This window comes from Pelmatolapia mariae, linkage group LG4 (assembly GCF_036321145.2).
Source record: "Pelmatolapia mariae isolate MD_Pm_ZW linkage group LG4, Pm_UMD_F_2, whole genome shotgun sequence".
NCBI lineage: Eukaryota > Metazoa > Chordata > Actinopteri > Cichliformes > Cichlidae > Pelmatolapia > Pelmatolapia mariae.
This window is the reverse complement of record NC_086230.1, coordinates 24,451,196-24,473,772: the sequence shown is the minus strand read 5'-3', so window position 1 is coordinate 24,473,772 and position 22,577 is coordinate 24,451,196. Positions and strand designations below refer to the sequence as shown.

At 37.6% G+C, this 22,577-nt stretch overlaps 2 protein-coding genes across 2 annotated transcripts; one reads left to right on the top strand and one right to left on the bottom strand.

Annotated features, from left to right (window-relative positions):
* Positions 1–753: 753 nt before the first annotated feature.
* xab2 (XPA binding protein 2) lies at positions 754–8,124 on the bottom strand. The gene is made up of 19 exons (XM_063472051.1): positions 8,012–8,124; positions 7,610–7,758; positions 7,328–7,451; positions 7,023–7,220; positions 6,575–6,709; positions 6,308–6,472; positions 6,002–6,146; positions 5,751–5,902; positions 5,525–5,644; positions 5,280–5,411; positions 4,818–4,949; positions 4,590–4,703; positions 4,322–4,484; positions 4,034–4,224; positions 3,434–3,556; positions 3,172–3,343; positions 2,772–2,898; positions 2,532–2,641; positions 754–2,434 (listed from the first exon to the last, which is right to left on the bottom strand). The coding sequence occupies exons 1-19, from the start codon at positions 8,045–8,047 to the stop codon at positions 2,373–2,375; spliced, it is 2,550 nt and encodes an 849-aa protein (XP_063328121.1). The 5' UTR covers positions 8,048–8,124; the 3' UTR covers positions 754–2,372.
* Positions 8,125–11,191: 3,067 nt separating this feature from the next.
* LOC134626311 (myosin heavy chain, fast skeletal muscle-like) lies at positions 11,192–22,107 on the top strand. Its single transcript, XM_063472022.1, has 39 exons — positions 11,192–11,395; positions 11,533–11,676; positions 11,810–11,966; positions 12,193–12,220; positions 12,300–12,411; positions 12,489–12,581; positions 12,664–12,727; positions 12,834–12,932; positions 13,018–13,121; positions 13,349–13,487; positions 13,602–13,720; positions 13,835–13,984; positions 14,062–14,232; positions 14,319–14,625; positions 14,778–14,848; positions 14,937–15,024; positions 15,115–15,232; positions 15,346–15,469; positions 15,561–15,697; positions 15,798–16,053; positions 16,241–16,483; positions 16,605–16,781; positions 16,875–17,020; positions 17,303–17,393; positions 17,481–17,870; positions 18,091–18,217; positions 18,370–18,488; positions 18,712–18,908; positions 18,989–19,172; positions 19,274–19,439; positions 19,672–19,796; positions 19,892–20,200; positions 20,261–20,464; positions 20,550–20,675; positions 20,761–20,931; positions 21,056–21,160; positions 21,249–21,344; positions 21,768–21,899; positions 22,090–22,107. The coding sequence occupies exons 1-39, from the start codon at positions 11,192–11,194 to the stop codon at positions 22,105–22,107; spliced, it is 5,811 nt and encodes a 1,936-aa protein (XP_063328092.1).
* Positions 22,108–22,577: the final 470 nt, after the last annotated feature.

The window sequence follows — 22,577 nt, the reverse complement described above, 5'->3', positions numbered from 1 at the left end:
GACTGACTACCAGGTGCTCCACAGTGGAATCGCTCGTCCACTCCACCGTCCAATAGAAAATAAGCTTTAACAATATGGGCGGGACCTCAGTGTTTATCATACAGCAGGTAGAGGTGTGGCGGCGCTTTTGCTACAGGTGCATCTGCTCGCACACAAGTGGGTGGATGAAAGGACACCTTTGAGTGCGAAAGTCAAACAGCCAGTAACCTTCGAAAAAACATGTAGATTAACTATAACTCATTAATTTAAAATATTTAAAAATGTGAACATTAGAATCTAAAAGTACTGTCTTAAATTTTGAATTAGTCCCATAACTCGACTGGTATCAGAAAAAATGTAGCCTACACAAACACATACATATAAAATGTACCTCTCTGAGCCGTACTCTACCTTCAGTTTCTGTATTGTCATCGATGTCTTGATTATGTGACAATTTCTGTAAATATCTGGGGTTTTAACTTGTATGTATTTGACTGTATTAGTCATAAACTACATCACGCGTATGATCTTGGTCAATATATCCACCACTGCAGTGGACCAACTCTTGGCCTATTGCAGACAGAACGCAGAGAACATTATGGACTTTTAGCTGTTAATGAATCAAAATAAGTTTTGCTAAATCTGCTCTGAACATACAGATCTATATATTATGCAGACAGATAGAAAACAAATATAGTAAACAATGAATCTAAGGTAGATGAAATTAGTAAAGGTATTTGTATTACTTTTACTTGTTCCCCTCAATTGTCCATTAACATGTGAAAGTAACGAAAACAATATTAAACTCCATGAAAAGCTATATTAAGTTCTCATTAAATAACCATTGCCTTACAAAGAGCTACAGCAGTAGATACAGTATGGTGATGTTAACCTTATTACCTCTTTAAAACAACTGGCACACAAAACACAAAGACTGGAACAGAGCAAACATACTGGCAGACTATGTAAGAAGTTTCTAAAATAAAAACAGGCATAATTCATTCTGGGAAAAATTGTTTTGTTGGATGTTTATAATGAGACTCGAGGGATTTCTTTTCCATCTGTTTTTAAACCCGTGTTTTCTGCTGCCATCCACACTGGAAAACAAATCTTAAGAGTGCCTCATCATATGATGTTCGTTCCAAAAGCCCTTCAAGTTCTCGACTGCAGTAACTTTGTAAGAGGATTACTTCTCAGCTATTTTAATCTAATTATAAAAGAAACAATAATTCCCAGTCACAACCTTTTCCCCAACTCAATATGTTTAACTCTTTGGATGGGATGGTAGCAAAGCATAAGGTCTTTTCTATCAAACACCTAAATAATTCTATATATTTAATCACAAAAGTCATTCTTCAAACATCATTGGCTACTTACACAGTTCTGCTTCTAGTCATCTCTGAATAAAAGAACAAGAGTTCTAGAGGACTATACAGCAAATGCATCAAGCAGTTCAGTTTCTCTTTTAATTAGATTACTTTGAAAAGAAAACAGCTTTTTAATCAGAAGAATGTTACTGCAGGTTTAAAGGTATTTATCACTTCGATTACAAAGGCAGTTTTAGACATTCAATTTGTCACAGCCAGAGCTGCTTGCACATAACTGAAAAGCACTGCCAAGCGTATGGAAATATGATTAAAAATGCTTCTCAAATACACCCAAAATACCACCATTTTTGTAACATTACTAGCAAAAAACTTTCAAAAATATCAATTAGCCCAGCAATCCTGCACTTACCACTGGGGGAAAAAAATCATTTAAGTATAGAAACTGTTTAAGTGTACATGTACTACTTGAGCATGAAGATTTGGATAGTGACATTTGTCTACAAGTTAGAAAAGCTTTCCAAAAACTCTTGGCATTACAAGACACCCATCTACTGGTGAGCCTCAAGCCAACAATGTGAGGCTTGAATGTGCAGCTCAAGTTTCAAATGACTGAAGAGACATGCTCCTCCCCCATGTTTTTCTAGGGTAGAACTTCCTGTTTGAGAAAGATCCTTGCATTTATTGGATTTAAAAAAATGTTTTCACTGTTTCTTTCTTACATTTTATAAAAAAAACAAAAAGAACAGACAAACTATATCAGGTTTCAATTACAGTCATTGTGTTACCGCAAATAATAATTCATAACACATACAACTAAAAAGTTATCTTAAGCACCAAGTTTGAGAAATACTGAAACCAAGTGGTCAAAACTAATATATCTTATATTATAAACTACACAAATCCACAAGGAAAACAAACAGACACACCAGTGCTGCCATTCTCCCCTTCCCACGTGTCAAACTCTATTAAATGCAACTGAATAAAACTACACATTTATGAATAGTTCAGTTGAATGACCACAAGAGGACGTAGAACTCAAATGCACAAGTCTGAGAGAATTATTGTCTAGTCATCTTTAAGCCCTCCAAAAACAGCTGTAGGGACGCTCTTCTGTTCAAGCTGCACCTCTGCAAAGCCAAGAGGAAAAAAAGGAATTCATTAAAATATCTCCATCGAAAAATGTTCACAAAAAACATTCTGAAAATTATACTGTCTTTCACGCACCATCCGGTCCTTGGTCTTCATCTTCTTCATCCTCATCATCATCGATGTCTATTTCATCAGGATTGGCTTGTTTGGCAAGTTCTGCCAGCTCACTGCGAGAAGTGTCACTCCTGCATAATTAAAGTGAAAAGGATTCATGTGCCTCAGCTTCCTTTGGAAGATGAAGTTCTGTTATATTAAAAAGAAAAAAAAAAAGAAATCTACAGATACTTTTAACTTAAAAAATAATGAAGAACAAACCTGACAAAGAGAATCTTCTCTTTGGGTTTAGGCTTGTCCTGTTCAGCCTCTGCAGCAAGCTGTTGTGCTTTCTGTTCCAACATCTTCATATCATCAATTCCCATCTGGCCTGGAGCAAGATCTGACACTGAACACCAGAAACAGATGGTTAGACAAATGCAGAACCACTTGGAGAAAAACAAAACACAAATAAATAAATACATAGAAAATGACACCTAAATGACCCTACGTTAATTCTTGTGTAGGTCTAGGAGGTTCCTTCAAGATTTGGAGTAAATACGGAGCATTCAACCATATAAATATAAATTGAAACATATCAAATAGCCAATATCTGACATAACACATACAGTGATATACATCTAAATGGAGCACACTTTTAGGTTAATCCAACTTCTCCTACCAGTGCCTGTGGAGCTTGTTGTGGCCTTCAGCATCTGAGAGGACATAAAGTTGACCTGTGTGTTGTATGTAGCCTGGACACTTCGTTTGATCCTCAACATCTCTCTAATCGTGTCCTCATTTCCATGGCGGATCTCAAAATCTTTCCAGGTTTGCCAGAAATTAGCCGTCACCTGAAACGTCAAGTAAAAATTTGAAGAAATATAACCAAAGATTTTGAAGCAAATGTAGACAGAATGACTAGAAGGGGTGAATTCACGTACCCTTGGGTCACAGATCTGGGAGCAGTAGGAGTAGATTGCTCTACCACGATCAATCTCACCAAGTTTACTCTCCATGTCAGCAAACCGTAGACACATGTCTCTTGCATGCTCATCAGGAAGGACCTGGATAAACACAAACTGTATGAACACTGCACAGAACCATTTACCAAAACAAGGGATGCAACATGGTGTATTTTGTGAGTAACAGATCATGAGCACAGGGGTGATGGGAAGTTTTGCTCTTTAACTGATACGGATTATCTTATCAATTGTGGCTAAAATAAACATGATCATTGATTATAGTTTTCATCAATTTAATGAAATTCCGTATCTAGCGATCTATAAATGTAATATGACCTTTGGGATATTTACAATATTCCAACAGTGGCATAAAAGTGAATTAATTTGGGAAAAGTCTCATTTCTGGCCAGAAAAGTCCTGTGATGAATAATGACATTCTGGAAAATGAACAGTAAAAAGCTTTATAGCATCACATCAGGGCGGATCTTGTAATTATGAGTTTAGAATTCAAAAAAAAGAAAAAAATGATTAAAAAGGATAATGCAGCTGTATGCAAGAGATAGGACAATGTTACTGTACCTCAATAGCCTTCTGGTAGATTGCTCTGGTATATGTAACTCCATAAATTTCAGCTGCTCTCTTGATGTAGATGTTAAACATGAGATGTCTCTCCTCAGTTTCTACTGCCTGTGTTGCTCTTTCATATACAGCCATAGCGTGTCGTGCCAATCCATACTCCTCCTCCAACTTGGCATACAGTAGATAAATAGCTGAAAAGAAAGCCATTGTGGTTAAGTACATTTTATAACAGGGGGGGGGACTGCAATGTACAAAATTTGCCAGTGTAATTCAACCAAAGATATTCACTCTTAGCAAATTTGGCTGGGCAGCCATCCAATGCCTGTTCAAATAAATCTCTGGCTCTTTCCAACTTCTTGCCCCCATATCGATCAATAAACTTGGTGAGGTAAGTGTTCCAGATGTCGTAAACATTTGGCCACTTGAAAAGAGCGATACCACGTTCATATGCCTGAAAGAAATATTTAACACCATTAAAAAGAGTGCTACAGTCAACAAGGACAAATTGTATTTTGAAAATAAGTAGTGGACTAGTTGATTAGCTACACATTATTACTTTAAAGCTTTCCTCAAAGTAGTTGTGCTCTTCAAGGAACATGGCGTAATTGATGATGATCTGTGGAGTGGCAATCCGGAGATCAATAATCCGGTCATAAACTGCTTTCGTAGACTGTCGAGAAAAAGAGAAAAGCTTAGACTTAACACATAAATGATTCTTAGACCAATATCAAATACTATTGGTATATAGGTCCCAAACCACATCACAGAAAATTACTGAACATACCTGGAAAGTGCCAAGACTTTCTTCCAAGTCTGCCAGCATTGACCAGACCTTCAAAGACTTGTAGACTCTGTTTTGGACAGGCTCAGAAGCATCAAAGTACTCTGCTTTCTTGGATGGGATAGCTGTTGCTTTCTAAATAAAATAAATACAAATATGTAAATGGTTTCATAAGTTTTTAAGGTGATGCAACTACTGATATTACACCCTTTGCTTAAAACTGCCTTCGTAAACAACTGCAAATATTTTTACTCGGTGCCAGTGAAACTACAGCCTATAACTTCAGTTACCAGGTATTAATTTTAAAATATACTTTCAAAAGACATTTAAATAACAAGTCTAACAAATGTCTTCTTTATTTCACAAACTGGTCATTCCCAAACAATATATGATGCCCACAAGATGTTCCTAAATATGGCTCCAAAAAGGATCATGTGTATGATGTATATGATGCAGATCAGTTACCCTCAGAATTCGTAGTGCCTGTTCGTAATTCTCATGACGAAGTTCCATCTCTCCATATTCACACCACACTGCAGCGAGGTCATCCACCTGTTTGTAGTTCACCTTGGTAGCCTTCTCAAAGATCGTCCTCGCCTGAGTTGAGTTAGTAAATAAAGTTAGTAAATACAGGGAACTAATAACAATAATAATAATAATGATAATAAATAATCTGAAACAGGTAAATTTAAGTTTAAATAATGACTTACATCATCCAGCTGCTCATTTTCCTCATAGAATTTAGCAAAGAAAACCCAGAGCGAGTGAGGTTTCCCTGTGGCCTTCATTGGATCAATAGTCTGGACTGCCTCAGTGTATGTGTTGATGATCTGAAGAAAATAGTAATTCACTACATGAAGGTAGTTTTTTTGTGTGAAATGTATATATTGTGACTTGTGCACTGTCCCAGCCATTCTCAAAATATTTAAAACCCACCTGTCGTGGATTTCCGTCATACAGTTTTACCCGCTTGTGCCACTCATGAACATTATGGGGGTTCTGTCTGAGGAGTACACTGTTCAACAAGAGGGGTCGCCGGGCAATGAGCTGCTCAAAGCGGGCAAGTCTTAGCTCCAGGTCTATGTCATCTGAGTGGAGAAAAACAAAGAGTAACGTACACATGAACAAACAAAAACAAAACAAAAACAAAGACAGTTATGAAGATTAACTGATGCACACATACTCACCATCCTCATCCTGCCCCATCTCAGCTGTAGTTTCCATCTTAGCAGCGATCATGCTTTCCTCAAATTGAGCATAACTGTCAAATACTTGTGTGAAATCCCTTACAGTGACTACTGTAAGGATGGCCTCTTCATAGACATCACGTGCCTGAGGAAAAAAAAAAATGTTTGGCTACAGTTGGACAAATTCACAGATAGCAAATTATTTTAATGCAAATGACTCAACCTAAAAAAACGTAAAGTAGAGATGTGTTTTAGTTAGTTAATTATATTAGGGGTGAAAATTAATGCTATTCAGAGGAAACACACTTTCTCAAAGTGGCCACTCCTGATGTAATAGTCAGCTAAGGAACACCAAAGTTTTCCAAGTTGATCTGTGAAGCGAGTGAGGCCTCCTCGAATGATGGCTCCTACATTCAGAGAGGTCACCTTGTCAGGATTCTGGGAGATCAGGTCACATAGTTCATGCCACAGCTGTCCAAAAAAAAGAAGAAGAAAAACATTTTTTTTAGATTTCTTTTCATTTAGCTTAAAAGGCGGGAATGTTGAAAAGTGTCTGGAAGAATCCCATCTTACTTGATAGTTAGACTTTCCCTCTTTGGACACGAAGTTTTCATCATTGACAACAGCTGCGAGCCGCACAGCTGCTTCATCGAGGCGGCCAACAGACCGCAAGTAGTCTATGTATTCCTCTGCATTTTCTGGAGAAAGCTACAAGGTATCAAGAGAAGACAGTAAGACATTAAACATTCAGAAAGAAATATTCGCAGGTATTCTGTCTGAACAGATTAGGGAACTTGTCTATCTTTTAAAACTTTCTTAATCAGCCATAAAGCTTGTTATTGAATGCTTGTAAGGTCTTTTGGATAACAGCTAAGAATCTTCAGATGCTACAGACAACATTTATGCCACAGAATACACTTTGAAAGATGACACCTGTAAAACAAAAATAAAATCAGAAATCACCTTAACATTTTAAATGACAGCTGCTGTATGGACTTAAGGTTGTGCAGTATGTTCTCACCTTAAGGTACCTGCGGTACACTCGGATGGCTGTCTCGGGCAACGGCAAGTCACGGACAAAGCGGAGATACAGAGGCCAGATGCGTGGGTGCTGAGTTACAGGAAGAGCTCTAAGTGCTCGGTCAAATGTTCTACGACTTCTTGTGATCTTGCATTGAGACACAAGGAACTGGCAGTAATCCATCCATATTCTAGGCATCTAGTTTAAGCAAAGACAAATAGTTAGTTTTATGCAAAGCTCTTGCAGACCAAATATTACTTTTATGAGTAAAGTGGCTAAGCATCAAGATCTATAGGAGGTATTACCTTGTGCATGAACACTAGTGCCCTTTCATGACAATTATTGACTTCTTCATAGCCTGGTTCTGTGATACATTTCCCTTTGACTTGTTTTCGCCTCTCTCTCAGATAATTGTACCACAACTTATAGCTGCAAAAATGAGTGGGAAGGGTGGTTAGACACTCGGGAAATACTTGCTGCACAGAATCGTGTACAATAATGTATAGTCTATGGGTTTTGAGTTATCCGTTGCTATTGGCTTCTCAGCACAATGTCCACAATTTTGTTGTAACGGTCTTGTTAGTTACCTGCCAGGGAGTTCTTTTAGAGCCCGCTCATATATCATATTGAGGGTAGATTTTGGTCCATTCTGTTTGAATTCGATGTAACGCATCCAGCACTTGACTGAATATGGATTCCTGATGATCTCCTCTTCATAAGGTAGATCGTCGTCCTCCTAGTATCCAGAAATCAAACAGCGGTGTTACTATTGTAGCGATTTTTCATAGTTAATAAATCATAAAAAGATAATTTCTTTGTTTCAAATGTTTAAATACAGTCGATTTGGCAAAACGTTATCTCTGATTTCAAGCTTTATCAAACTTCCACATTATCTAGAATAAAGTTAAAGTTAATGTTAGCTACCCAAAACCTCTAATCAACAAACACTAACAAATGTTCTGTGAAATATACGGTGTAGTGTAACTTACAAATATGACATCGGTTTTTCCGTTTAATGTTTTCATTTCTTCACAGAAAAGGCGGCTGTTCCGGATAAAAGCTATGCTAACTTTAGCAAGCTAATACTAGCTTGCATACTCAAAGCGTGTAACCCTCACAGGAACTTCCGGTGCCAGAGTGCACAAGCCCGAGTCACAAAAAACTACAAACGGCGCGATGTTTGTAGTTCAGAAGAGCTCTCGCGTACATTAGCCCAGAAAAATATGTTTACTGTTTATTGTGTCTAAAAAAAATCTACATTTAATATCAAACGTCTTCTTTCGAGTAATTTATCGGACATTTAAGCAACAGTGTCTCTCTTTTTGGCACAGGAAAATATAACCTTTATTAACTGACGGAAATTAAATTCAATATAAAAATGCAATGACAGGTACATTTAAAATCTAGCAGATAAGCATTGTTTTAACTATCTGAGAAAGTGGTTAGCCATATGCTTGAATTTCAGTCTTGAAACATTTTCTGTAACTGTTTTCTTTAAATCATGGTAAGTGAAGCTCTGCTGGTAAAATGTTTTCTGTCAGGACAAGGCAAATAATAGTCCTAAAATATGAACAGTGCTTAAGCAGGTCATTAGGTCATACTGTAGGCTATCTTATATCAACATATAAATCACTGTAGTAAAATGATTACCGACTTGGGTCTCTATGGACCCCAGGAATAAACTACTGTAAGAAAACACCATCTTGCAAAATGTTCTCATGATCTCAATCTGACCTTTTGTTAAAATCAAGGAATAAATGTACTGAATAAATACATTTGGTTCAAATATAGTTTTTTTCTGGTTGCACATGAAGCATCTAATATGTTTACAAGGAGCTATAAAAATTGCACAGTGTAACGAAACCTGCCTACTGCACCTATGATTGTTGACTTAAAAGTTACAGAAAGGTATATACCTTTGGGGTCTGTGAATACACAAGTTAATAGAAATCGAGTTAAAGAAAACAGAGAGCAAAATCTATTCATTTTTGCAGGGCTTTTTTTTTTAAATTTTTTTTTTTACAAAAGTAAACATGTCATAATGGTTTATAGCTTTTAACAAATGACACCAGTTTCCCATTTTTGACTGATATAATTATCTACACCATCATTAGCCAACAGAAGTCATCAAATTATAACTCATATATCTCAGTCCTTAAGTGATTATGAACCCAGTTAGATTTATATAGTTCTATGTCAAGTTAAAGACATATTTAAAACTGTGATTCTGCATTTTGTTTGTTAATTCCTCTGAGTGGCATTCAGGCAGCTGTCAACCATTTGGTAGATTATATAGATTATTCTACTTTGGGGACTATGCTAGTAATGTTTTAAAATGAAAGTCACACAGTTGATCAAGGGCACCATGTTTCAAAAACAAAAACAACATCAAATGTAGCTTGATAAAGATCTTTGACAGAGGTTGTCTCTACTTACCCACACTATTAAACATGTTCATAGCCAGGGAATGGGAATTCATTTTGGAGGAGCACCTAAGAGGTACTGGTGTACAGTTGCAGAACATTGGCACATCTCATATTCCTCTAATAAAACTGAATGTAAGGCCTTTTCCGTAAAGTTCAAGTGGTATTACACATTGCCTTATAAGCACTAGAAGAACATTTGCCAACCAGGCTGAGATAAGACCTATAATAAGTCCCACTCAGATAGATGTGCCAATGCACTGCAACTGTATACCAGCAACACATGGAGGCTTCTCCAAAATTAATTTTCATTCGTACTAAGAACATGTTTAATGGTTTGGCTAAGTAGTGACAACCTCTCACTATAAAATAAAATAAAATAAATATTTCCCAAGATTCAAACTTAACCTGAGTTAATGATTTATTGGTGAAAATTCGTGCTTAAAAAATATGTTCATTGAGTAGCATCTATTTTAGTGCATACTTTAGACATTACTCTTTTTATGAGCTAAAATAAAGCTATTGCCAGTGCTTATCTAGAACATATTACACAATATTACTAACATAAAATTGCATTCTCTTTAAAATTTACATATTTTCTATGAGGGGTTTACTTTTCTTGTTTTTGAGTCATGTAAATGATACTACATTTTACAGTATTTTAAATATCTGAAATGTGGACAAGCTCTGACACTCAATACCAATGACATTTCAGTGCATCTTTCCAAATGGAAAGAGGTAATGGGTTTAAAAAGGGAAGTCAAAGCACAACTCCCGTAATAGATTATTTATGTTTTCAAAATGGCTATAATTTGATCTTTTTGTATCATTCAACAAGGATGACATAGAACATACAATGTCCCATGCAATAAAGGAAGTTTAAGCTGCTTTGTTTGCCTATTTATTTATTTTGATTTTCAATTTTACTATACTTCTATAAAATTCTTCTCCTGCTTGACTGATTAATTTAATATTTTTTTCCTTTTCCTGTATTGGAACTATTTTCTTATTTAAGCAAGATAAAATCTGGTACGCAAAAAGCTGAGTAAACATAATATGTCACAAGAGGGGTCTTAAAATGACAGAGATGCTTGACCAAATCGAGAGGCAGACTGCTGCTGACCAAGCTGTTTAAGCCTGTATAAAAGCAACTACTTCAGTCTCCTCAGAGAACTGAAAGGCATCCTCAACAGGTCAGTGCTTGTTTGTTTTTTTTAAACTGAATTAACTTTTAATCAAATTTATCGTATCTGTTTGTTCCATTTTTTCAATTTCATTTTAGCACTCTTTAAGGAAAGGAAATATCAAATGCTATTGATTTACTGATTTACTCAACTAGATTAAATCTTTCATTAAGAGTTGTAATGAAACACTTGAAATGTTGTGTATGGTTTACTGAATGTTTGAAAACTGTTAAAAAACAACAACTATGCAGCCAAGGAAGACTGCTTAACCAAAATTCTATGTAATGTGACTGCTGTAGGTGATAGCAGTGCAACTATGTTGACTTTGTGTTTTCTTCCATCTCTATTTTTCTTTAAATGCATCTTCAGATAACAACAGATCAGAGCCACTCAGTAGGGATAAAGTGAGGTGAGATGTGTCTTAAATAACACAACTCCCAAATGGTTATAATAATGTTCATTAAAAAATATTTCCAAATTATGTAAAACTATATCACAATTAAACATGTTCCAACTCACTCATATCCCTTCTCCTTTTGTCAGTTACCACTAAAGTGCCACCATGAGCACAGACGCAGAGATGGAGCAGTATGGCCCTGCGGCCATTTATCTCCGCAAGCCAGAAAGGGAGAGGATTGAGGCCCAGACTGCTCCATTTGATGCCAAGACGGCTTACTTTGTGGCTGTTCCTGATGAGATGTATGTCAAGGGCAAACTTGTCAAGAAGGAGGGTGGTAAAGCCACTGTTGAGACACTTACAGGAAAGGTAAGTGAATATTCATAAAAGATTCTAACTTTAACAATTCCACCCATTCAACTTTCTCGGGAAAACAGATAAGATTAATATTATATGTTACATAATGTACTTATTCAATTTTTTAAAAATTGTTTCTTTCTATGTAGACAGTCACTGTAAAAGAGGATGACATCCACCCCATGAATCCCCCAAAGTTTGATAAAATTGAGGACATGGCCATGATGACCCACCTCAATGAGCCTGCCGTGCTGTTTAACCTCAAAGAGCGTTTTGCATCATGGATGATCTATGTAGGTGTTTAACAAACATTTAATAATGGTGTTTGCCTGTTCTACTACTTTTCTATACTGGGAGAAGTTATTAAAATGATATAGATGTCCAGTGTGGACACAATGACATTTGTGAACTTACTCTGCTTTCCAGACTTATTCCGGCCTGTTCTGCGTCGTCGTGAATCCTTACAAGTGGCTTCCTGTGTATGACGCTCAGGTTGTTGTGGCATACAGGGGCAAAAAGAGAGTTGAGGCTCCACCGCACATCTTTTCCATCTCTGATAATGCCTATCAGTTCATGCTCACTGGTATGTTTTATTTTAGAGGGTATACTAAATATATATATACATTTAGAATATCATGTAGGATATACATGAAATATATATATATATATATATATATATATATATATATATATATATATATATATGAAACACAAAACATGGCATAGCCCATCTGATGTTTCATCAGCACAGTATTTTGATCATTTGTGGTTTTAAATTAACAATCAATTTAAGTATTTGTTCTTTTTAGATCGTGAGAACCAGTCTATCCTCATCACGTGAGTAATATACCAATAAATGAATGTCAGATATGAAAAAACACACAATAAAACTCAATTCAACTCTTTCTTTCTCCAGCGGAGAATCTGGTGCAGGAAAGACTGTCAACACTAAGCGTGTCATCCAGTACTTTGCAATAATTGCAATGACTGGATCCAAGAAGGCAGAGCCTACACCTGGCAAGATGCAGGTATAACTGCTTTTACTTGGAAAAAGTAAGTAAAGTTTTTACAATATACCAAAAAAGGTGTAACATAATTTTTCTAGGGTTCCCTGGAAGATCAAATCATTGCAGCTAACCCACTGCTGGAGGCATATGGTAATGCCAAGACTGTTAGGAATGACAACTCCTCTCGCTTTGTAAGTGTTGGAACAGAAAGGAATACCAGGTTTGAAAGCAAACTGTCAAAAATAACTGTTAATTTAAATCTGATATGTTTAGGGTAAATTTATCAGAATTCATTTTGGAACCACTGGCAAACTGTCTTCAGCTGATATTGAAACATGTAAGTTATTTTAATTTTTTGTTTGTTTTTTACATTTTATTCACTGTTGCTGTCTGATGTTAAGAAATCTGCACACTTTTGTCTCACACTGAATTTTTGGTCTTAGATCTGCTGGAGAAGTCCCGTGTCACCTTCCAGTTGTCTGCTGAGAGGAGCTACCATATCTTCTATCAGCTGATGACAGGCCACAAGCCTGAGCTCCTGGGTAGGTACTGACAGGTATTTGTACCATTAAGTTTAATTTGGATTCATAGCATTTATTTATTTATGCATTTCTTCTGGTCTTTCAGAGGCTCTTCTGATCACCACAAATCCCTTTGACTATCCAATGATCAGTCAGGGTGAAGTGACTGTCAAAAGCATTAATGATGTGGAGGAGTTCATTGCAACAGATGTAAAGACTCAGTTCACACCTTTTCTTAGACTGCAAATATGTATGTATATCTATATATATATCTATATCTATATATATATATATATATATATATATGTATATGTGTGTGTGTGTGTGTGTGTGTGTGTATATATATATACATATATATGTGTATATATATACACATATATATGTATAGATGACAAAAATATCACAGTGTTAATTATTACCTTTTATGTGCAATTCAGACTGCAATTGACATCTTGGGCTTCACTGCTGAGGAAAAAGCAGGCATCTACAAGCTGACTGGTGCTGTGATGCATCATGGCAACATGAAATTCAAGCAGAAGCAGCGTGAGGAGCAGGCTGAACCTGATGGCACTGAGGGTAAATGAGAAAAATCTACTAAATCTGCTAATTCACAGAAGATTAGAGTCTAACTTGGGCTAACTAAATATTTTCCAGTTGACCTAAAGCATTAAATTTCTATTTATCAACCAGTGGCTGATAAAATCGCCTACCTATTGGGCCTGAACTCGGCTGATATGCTGAAAGCTCTGTGCTACCCAAGAGTTAAAGTTGGCAATGAGATGGTGACGAAAGGTCAGACCGTCCCACAGGTAAGTGAATAAAAGTTTTTAAATATTTGCATTTTGACATATGAACATATATTACTATCTATCTATTCATTTATTTATTTTTGAGAAAAACAAATTTAAATTTTCTTATTCCAGGTCAACAATGCTGTCTCAGCTCTGTGCAAATCTGTCTATGAGAAAATGTTCTTGTGGATGGTTATCCGTATCAATGAGATGCTGGACACAAAGCAACCCAGACAGTTCTTCATTGGAGTGCTGGATATCGCTGGATTTGAGATCTTTGATGTAAGCGCCTGAGGAATATTTGAGTATTTTTGAAGAAAAACACTCTTTTGCTATTAAATACCTTTGTACTATTTCAGTTCAACAGTTTGGAGCAACTCTGCATCAACTTCACCAATGAGAAACTGCAACAGTTTTTCAACCACCACATGTTTGTCCTGGAGCAAGAGGAGTACAAGAAAGAGGGCATTGAATGGGAGTTCATTGACTTTGGTATGGACTTGGCTGCCTGCATTGAGCTTATTGAGAAGGTAAGAAGCTGCCCTGGAAGAAATGTACACGTGGGTGCATATGTTACCTCCATAAAATATTAATATATTATGTAATATTTTCTCAGCCAATGGGGATCTTCTCCATCCTTGAAGAGGAGTGCATGTTCCCCAAGGCCTCTGACACAACGTTCAAGAACAAGCTGCATGATCAGCATCTTGGCAAGACCAAATGCTTTGAGAAGCCAAAGCCTGCAAAGGGCAAGGCTGAGGCACACTTCTCCCTGGTTCACTATGCTGGTACAGTGGACTACAATATCACTGGCTGGCTGGACAAGAACAAGGACCCACTGAATGACTCAGTTGTGCAGCTCTACCAGAAGTCTTCAAACAAACTGTTGGCCCTCCTGTATGTAGCCCATGCTGGAGCTGATGGTAAGAAACAAAAGTGCTCACAAACTCCCATGTCCAGTACAGATAGTATGTATCTGTCTAATAACTATAATGTGCACACTGAAGGCTAATATGTATACTGTGAAAAATATTCATTCAGTTCTAATAATGAAATTTACTGTTTATGAAAACAGAGGCTGCTGGTGGCAAGAAGGGTGGTAAGAAGAAGGGTGGTTCCTTCCAGACTGTGTCTGCGCTTTTCAGAGTATGTATAGATTTATAGTGTAGGAACAATAATTAATTACTCATATTTAAATATTATTAACCTATTGTCTAATGATGCTGATCTACAGGAGAATCTGGGCAAGCTGATGACCAACTTAAGAAGCACTCATCCTCACTTTGTCCGTTGTCTGATTCCCAATGAGACAAAGACCCCAGGTAAAACACCCCAAAGTCCTACTAACTACACAAAACATTACACAGTGACATAAAGAAAGTTTTGAAATGTTATGCATTTCTGACTCTCAGGTCTTATGGAGAACTTCCTGGTCATCCACCAGCTGAGATGTAACGGTGTACTGGAGGGCATCAGAATCTGCAGAAAGGGTTTCCCCAGCAGAATCCTCTATGGTGACTTCAAACAGAGGTGACAGCAAATTGCTGAATTAGAAAGCAGAAATGAATTCATTGTTGTTGTAAAGAGCAAACTTGAATATGATGAAAGAAAAATCTAAGTAACAACATGATTCTCTCTTGAAGATACAAAGTGTTGAATGCCAGTGTCATCCCTGAGGGACAGTTCATTGACAACAAGAAAGCTTCAGAGAAGCTGCTTGGCTCCATTGATGTGGATCACACACAGTACAAGTTTGGGCACACAAAGGTACACTTCATTATTTTAATGAGTGTAAATAGAGTGTCCATTTGCACAGCACTTATTGTTATTATTTAATTATTTTTACATAACAAAATAGGTGTTCTTCAAAGCTGGTCTGCTGGGCACTCTTGAGGAGATGAGAGATGATAAACTGGCTGAGCTGGTGACCATGACTCAGGCTCTCTGCAGAGGATACGTCATGAGGAAAGAGTTTGTGAAGATGATGGAGAGGAGGTAACATTATCATGCTAAATTCTATTGTATTCTCTTTTGTATTGCTTTCCTTATAAGATCCTACTATATTAAAAGTAACACTTTCATGTTTGGTTTTTAGAGAATCTATCTTCTCCATCCAGTACAACATCCGTTCTTTCATGAATGTCAAGAACTGGCCATGGCTGAAACTGTACTTCAAGATCAAGCCTCTTCTGAAGAGTGCTGAGACTGAGAAGGAGCTCCAGAACATGAAGGAGAACTATGAGAAGATGCAGACAGACCTGGCTACTGCTCTGGCCAAGAAGAAGGAACTGGAAGAGAAGATGGTCGCCCTGCTGCAGGAGAAGAATGACCTGCAACTTCAAGTGGCTGCAGTAAGTAGGAAACAAAAGAACAAATATACAATGCCTATAATGTCTTGTATGCAGGTTAGCTGATTCTGACTGTGTCTGTGGCACAACAGAGTGTAGATTTTTTTTAAATGAATAATGAGCAATTGCCAAGACACACGACATGACAACACTAAATTATACATTGTTGTCTGTTCCATGTGTTATATAGGAAGTTGACAATCTCTCTGATGCTGAAGAAAGGTGTGAGGGGCTCATTAAGAGCAAGATCCAGCTCGAGGCCAAACTCAAAGAGACAAGTGAGAGACTGGAGGATGAAGAGGAAATCAATGCTGAGCTGACTGCTAAGAAGAGGAAGCTGGAGGATGAATGCTCTGAGCTAAAGAAGGACATTGATGACTTGGAGCTCACCTTGGCCAAAGTGGAGAAGGAGAAACATGCCACAGAAAACAAGGTTCAATTTATCTATATTTGAGTTTTTAAAAAAGACACATCTAAATTAAAATATATTAATTCTTTCCTGAGATATATAGTTGTTAACTTATATTTAAATACATCCTTTGTACAATCCTTAGGTGAAAAACCTGACAGAGGAGATGGCATCTCAGGATGAGGCCATTGCCAAGTTAACTAAGGAGAAGAAAGCCTTACAAGAGGCCCATCAGCAAACACTGGATGATCTCCAGGCAGAGGAAGACAAAGTCAACACTCTGACCAAGGCCAAGACAAAACTGGAACAGCAAGTTGATGATGTAAGAAAACTATAATCATATTGCTTTTTTAATGGAAAGAGTATTGAATCACTGTCTTTCAAACAACTTTATTCAACTGACATGATTTTATAGCTTGAGGGTTCACTGGAGCAAGAGAAGAAGCTCCGCATGGACCTTGAGAGAGCCAAGAGGAAGCTGGAGGGAGATCTGAAACTGGCCCAGGAATCCATAATGGATCTGGAGAATGACAAGCAGCAGTCTGATGAGAAAATCAAGAAGTAGGGCATTTTTCCCTTATTACTAGCAATGTTTTTCTGTTAGATCGTCCACTCCTTAAATGTAGACTACAAAATCTCACCAGCAGCTGAATGTAGTGCTGTCAAATCTGACACATTTATGCCCTACTTTGTCCACAAATCTCTAATGCCGAACAATAAAGTCATCAGTCAATGACTTCAGTTTTTAATTATGTTTCTGTGAGCAGCATCAAAGTGGTAACCAAAAGCTTTCTTTATGTTCAAGTCTATAATACTGAATATGCTCTTCTTGTCCTGTTACAGGAAGGACTTTGAAATCAGCCAACTTCTCAGCAAAATTGAGGATGAACAAACCCTAGGTGCTCAACTCCAGAAGAAGATCAAAGAACTGCAGGTAACATGGTTATAACTCAATAATATATTCACTGAATCTAAAGCATGTTCATTCGGTAATGTTCTTTTCATATTATCATTGCACTAGGCTCGTATTGAGGAGCTGGAAGAGGAGATTGAGGCTGAGAGGGCAGCTCGGGCTAAGGTAGAGAAGCAGAGAGCCGACCTCTCCAGGGAGCTTGAAGAGATCAGCGAGAGGCTCGAGGAAGCTGGTGGAGCAACAGCTGCTCAGATTGAGATGAACAAGAAGCGAGAGGCTGAGTTCCAGAAACTGCGTCGTGATCTTGAAGAATCAACTCTGCAGCATGAAGCTACTGCAGCAGCTCTCCGTAAGAAGCAGGCTGACACTGTTGCAGAGCTCGGAGAGCAGATCGACAACCTCCAGCGTGTCAAACAGAAGCTGGAGAAAGAGAAGAGCGAGTACAAGATGGAGATTGATGACCTCTCCAGCAACATGGAGGCTGTCGCTAAAGCAAAGGTGTGGGTTTTTTTTAGAGAACCAATTTTGTTTGAGCATTTAAAAGCAGATATTCATGAACTGTTAACATGAATATAACCATAATTATTTTAGTTACAGTTATTTATTCTAAATTTAAAGTAATTTTCAAATTATTGTCAACAGTTATATATTTATATGTTACATGTATAATTAATTGCAGTAAATCTCTTTTATAAATAACATATGCTAATCTTCACAGGGCAACTTGGAGAAAATGTGCAGGACTCTTGAGGATCAACTAAGTGAGCTCAAAGCCAAAAATGATGAGAATGTTCGTCAGCTGAATGACATTAATGCCCATAAGGCGAGACTTCAGACAGAGAATGGTAAGTGATGTATAACAAAGAAACAGTCTTTTGGTGGCGTTATCAGTTTTACACAGTTACATATATTAGTCACATACAGGTGACCTAAGGCAACAAACAATCAGTGGGGGAAATTAAATAACCTGAGCTTAGTACATGTGTGTTATTTACAGGTGAGTTTGCTCGGCAGCTTGAGGAGAAAGAAGCTCTTGTTTCTCAGCTCACAAGGGGCAAGCAGGCCTTCACTCAGCAGATTGAGGAACTGAAGAGACACGTTGAGGAGGAAGTGAAGGTTGGAACTATTTTCTATCTTCTTTTATACTTCAGCACTTACTAATAAAAACAGAGACAAGTTTTAATCAGTTACAGAGACACTCAGTAACTCTGAGACAGATTATCCTTTAATTTCTTTCTTAGTTTTTAGCTCTTAAATTTGTTATCCTCTCAGCATTAGACTTTAAAATTGATTTCAACAATAAAATATTGAAATCTGAAATCAACTGTCACTTCAACAGGCCAAGAACGCCCTGGCTCATGCTGTTCAATCAGCACGTCATGACTGTGATCTGCTCAGAGAGCAGTTTGAGGAGGAGCAGGAGGCCAAGGGTGAGCTGCAGCGAGGAATGTCCAAGGCCAACAGTGAGGTGGCTCAGTGGCGATCCAAATATGAGACTGATGCTATCCAGCGCACTGAGGAGCTGGAGGAGGCCAAGTAAGTCACAATACTTTCATTTTCCTAATTGGGTTTCAGAGTTTTTTCATTAAACAAACACAAAATTCTTTTAACAACAGGAAAAAGCTTGCCCAGCGCCTGCAGGAGGCTGAAGAATCCATTGAGGCTGTGAACTCCAAGTGTGCCTCACTGGAGAAGACCAAGCAGAGGCTGCAGGGTGAGGTGGAGGACCTCATGATTGATGTGGAGAGAGCTAATTCTCTGGCTGCCAACCTTGACAAGAAGCAGAGGAACTTTGATAAGGTAACAGCAAAACAAGATCACAATGATTTTATTGAAGCCAAAATTTATATTAGCAAGTAATCATGGGGACTTGGATATATTTGGTACTTGTATATTTCTAGGTGCTGGCAGAATGGAAGCAGAAGTATGAGGAGAGCCAGGCAGAGCTGGAAGGAGCCCAAAAGGAGGCTCGTTCTCTCAGCACTGAGTTGTTCAAGATGAAGAACTCCTATGAAGAGGCTCTGGATCATCTTGAGACCATGAAGAGAGAGAACAAGAACCTGCAGCGTATGTCAATCGCACTTTAAATAAAATTATATCTCATGATGGTTATTCTCTGACCTTTATAAATGTACTTTATAGAACCCATATAAATGTTGTCTGTTTGAAAACTGTATTTCGGAAGATTCTGTGAGATTTTGAATCTAACTCTAATTGCTGTGGGGTCTGAAATTTAAGAACAAATATTACTTTCAAAGTGCCGTTTTATTCTTATTTATTTTTTATTCTTATTCTGTAGAGGAGATCTCAGATCTGACTGAGCAGATTGGTGAAACAGGAAAGACCATCCATGAGCTGGAAAAGGCCAAGAAGACTGTTGAGACTGAGAAGTCTGAAATTCAGACAGCTCTGGAGGAAGCTGAGGTATTTTATAGAAATTGACTTTGAAATTAGGGAAAAAATCTTTTATCCACTTTATGTTGAAAGGATTTTTTAACATAGCTGTAAATCATTTAAAGGGAACTTTGGAGCATGAGGAGGCCAAGATTCTTCGTATTCAGCTTGAGCTAAACCAGGTAAAAGGTGAGATTGACAGGAAGCTGGCAGAGAAGGATGAGGAGATGGAGCAGATCAAGAGGAACAGCCAGAGGGTGATTGACTCCATGCAGAGCACTCTTGATGCTGAGGTCAGGAGCAGGAATGATGCCCTTAGAGTCAAGAAGAAGATGGAGGGAGACCTGAATGAGATGGAGATTCAGCTGAGCCATGCCAACAGACAGGCTGCTGAGGCCCAGAAACAACTGAGGAATGTCCAAGGACAGCTCAAGGTGAGTTGGTAGATCATTTGTTAAAAATTAAAATGGTTATTTATTTATTTATTTAATCAGGATGCCCAACTGCACCTGGATGATGCTCTCAGAGGACAGGAAGACATGAAGGAGCAGGTCGCCATGGTGGAACGCAGAAATGGTCTGATGGTGGCTGAAATTGAGGAGTTGAGAGTCGCTCTGGAGCAGACAGAGAGAGGACGCAAAGTAGCTGAGCAGGAGTTGGTTGATGCTAGCGAGCGTGTCGGACTGCTTCACTCTCAGGTTTATATTATTACTTTACAAGAACTTTGTGATTCCATTGAGTAAGAGTCGCATCAATAAAATATTGTTTTCTTGTTTTATTCAGAACACCAGTCTTTTGAACACCAAGAAGAAGCTGGAGGCTGACTTTATCCAGGTTCAGGGTGAGGTGGATGATGCAGTTCAAGAAGCAAGAAATGCTGAGGAGAAGGCCAAAAAGGCTATCACTGATGTAAGTTAGTAATTTAGAAGCTTTGCCATCTTTTCTTTTCAAAATCGTACTTCATCAACAATGCCAATACCACCCATATTTTCAGGCTGCCATGATGGCTGAGGAGCTGAAGAAGGAGCAGGACACGAGTGCTCACCTGGAGAGGATGAAGAAGAACCTGGAGGTCACAGTCAAGGACCTGCAGCACCGTCTGGATGAGGCAGAGAGCCTCGCCATGAAGGGCGGCAAGAAGCAGCTCCAGAAACTGGAGTCCAGGGTATGTACTCTATATAAAATCCAGTTATTATTAAGTGTAACACTTTGATTCCCTCATAAGAACTCATTTTTTTCTCTGTACTCTAACATTTATTAAAAGCGGATTATTTATCATGGCATTAAAGGTCCGTGAACTGGAAGCTGAAGTTGAGGCTGAGCAAAGACGTGGAGCTGATGCTGTTAAAGGAGTCCGCAAATATGAGAGGAGAGTGAAGGAGCTCACTTACCAGGTGATTACATTTTTTTAAATATTCACCTTATTCAAGTCTCTAAACTCTTTCTTCTCTAGCCAGCAGTAACAGTTTGTTATCTATACAGACTGAGGAGGACAAGAAGAATTTGGTCAGACTCCAGGATCTGGTGGATAAGCTGCAGCTCAAAGTCAAGGCTTACAAGAGGCAGGCTGAGGACGCTGTGAGTAAAATGGTTTTATTGATTTTACATATGGGAAGCACAACTTAAAGACAGAAATACATACATCACGAAAAATAAGTACTGACAATGTTACCAATTTTCTATGTAAATAGGTTTCTAAAGATGCTATTTAAATGAAATTCTCACCATATGTATGTAACTACCCACAAATGCAAATAAATCAATTCATAGATGTCTATAAATTAAGTTATATGTAACAATGAGAAATGATACAGGCAGAAATTATCAAACACATAAAGAAAGAGAGATGCAAAAGGGACCAACATCTCATGAGAATTTCATGTCAAAAGCACTTTTAGAAATATATTTACTTTGAAAATGGGTGACATGTTCAAAACTAATTTTACCTGCTGTATGATCAGACATTTTTTAAACAATGCAACATACTGTAACACTGAATAGGAGGAACAGGCCAACACCCACATGTCCCGACTGAGAAAGGTCCAGCATGAGATGGAGGAAGCTCAGGAGCGTGCTGACATTGCTGAATCTCAGGTCAACAAACTGAGAGCCAAGAGCCGTGATGTTGGAAAGGTAATTCATTTAATTTGATTTTACACAAAACGTACATTTGTTTCTTGGTTTTGTTCTTTATAGTATCCCAAAGTATTAATTTACTAGTATATAGACCTTTAATTTAAGGTGTAGACAATAGTGCAACACCACATGTGACCAGAGTTTTCAATATGTGTTGAATAATTATGTTTTTCATTATTTTTTCCAGGGTGAAAAGGCTGAATAAGATACATCTTTTGGAATCTTTTGACAGTGTTCATAAAATATGAACTACCTGTTGAACTGACAGCTGATAATGTATTAATTCAATAAAATCTTACATTATGATTTAATGATATTTATTCAGCATCATTTACTGTCTATTCTATGAAAGTCACATTTCGATATGCAATGTTTGACACAGTAGCTTCCTCAGAATAATTATGAATTAGGACATTGTCCTGGTTAATGAGGACAGCTCTTTTGCTCAGTGTTTCAAAAAGCTTTTGGCATTAGAGATAGCTGGGTTAACATTTGTCAACATTTATTTCCATAGCCATTAAAAAGGCTATCGGTGTTATACATAGTATGAATTAAATATTTTATTTGTATGTGATGAATGCTCACAGTAATTATATACATAGACATTATCATATAATGACCATGGTGTAGTATGAATGGTAATAAAGGAGGTCCTCCTTAGGAATATTGTAAAAC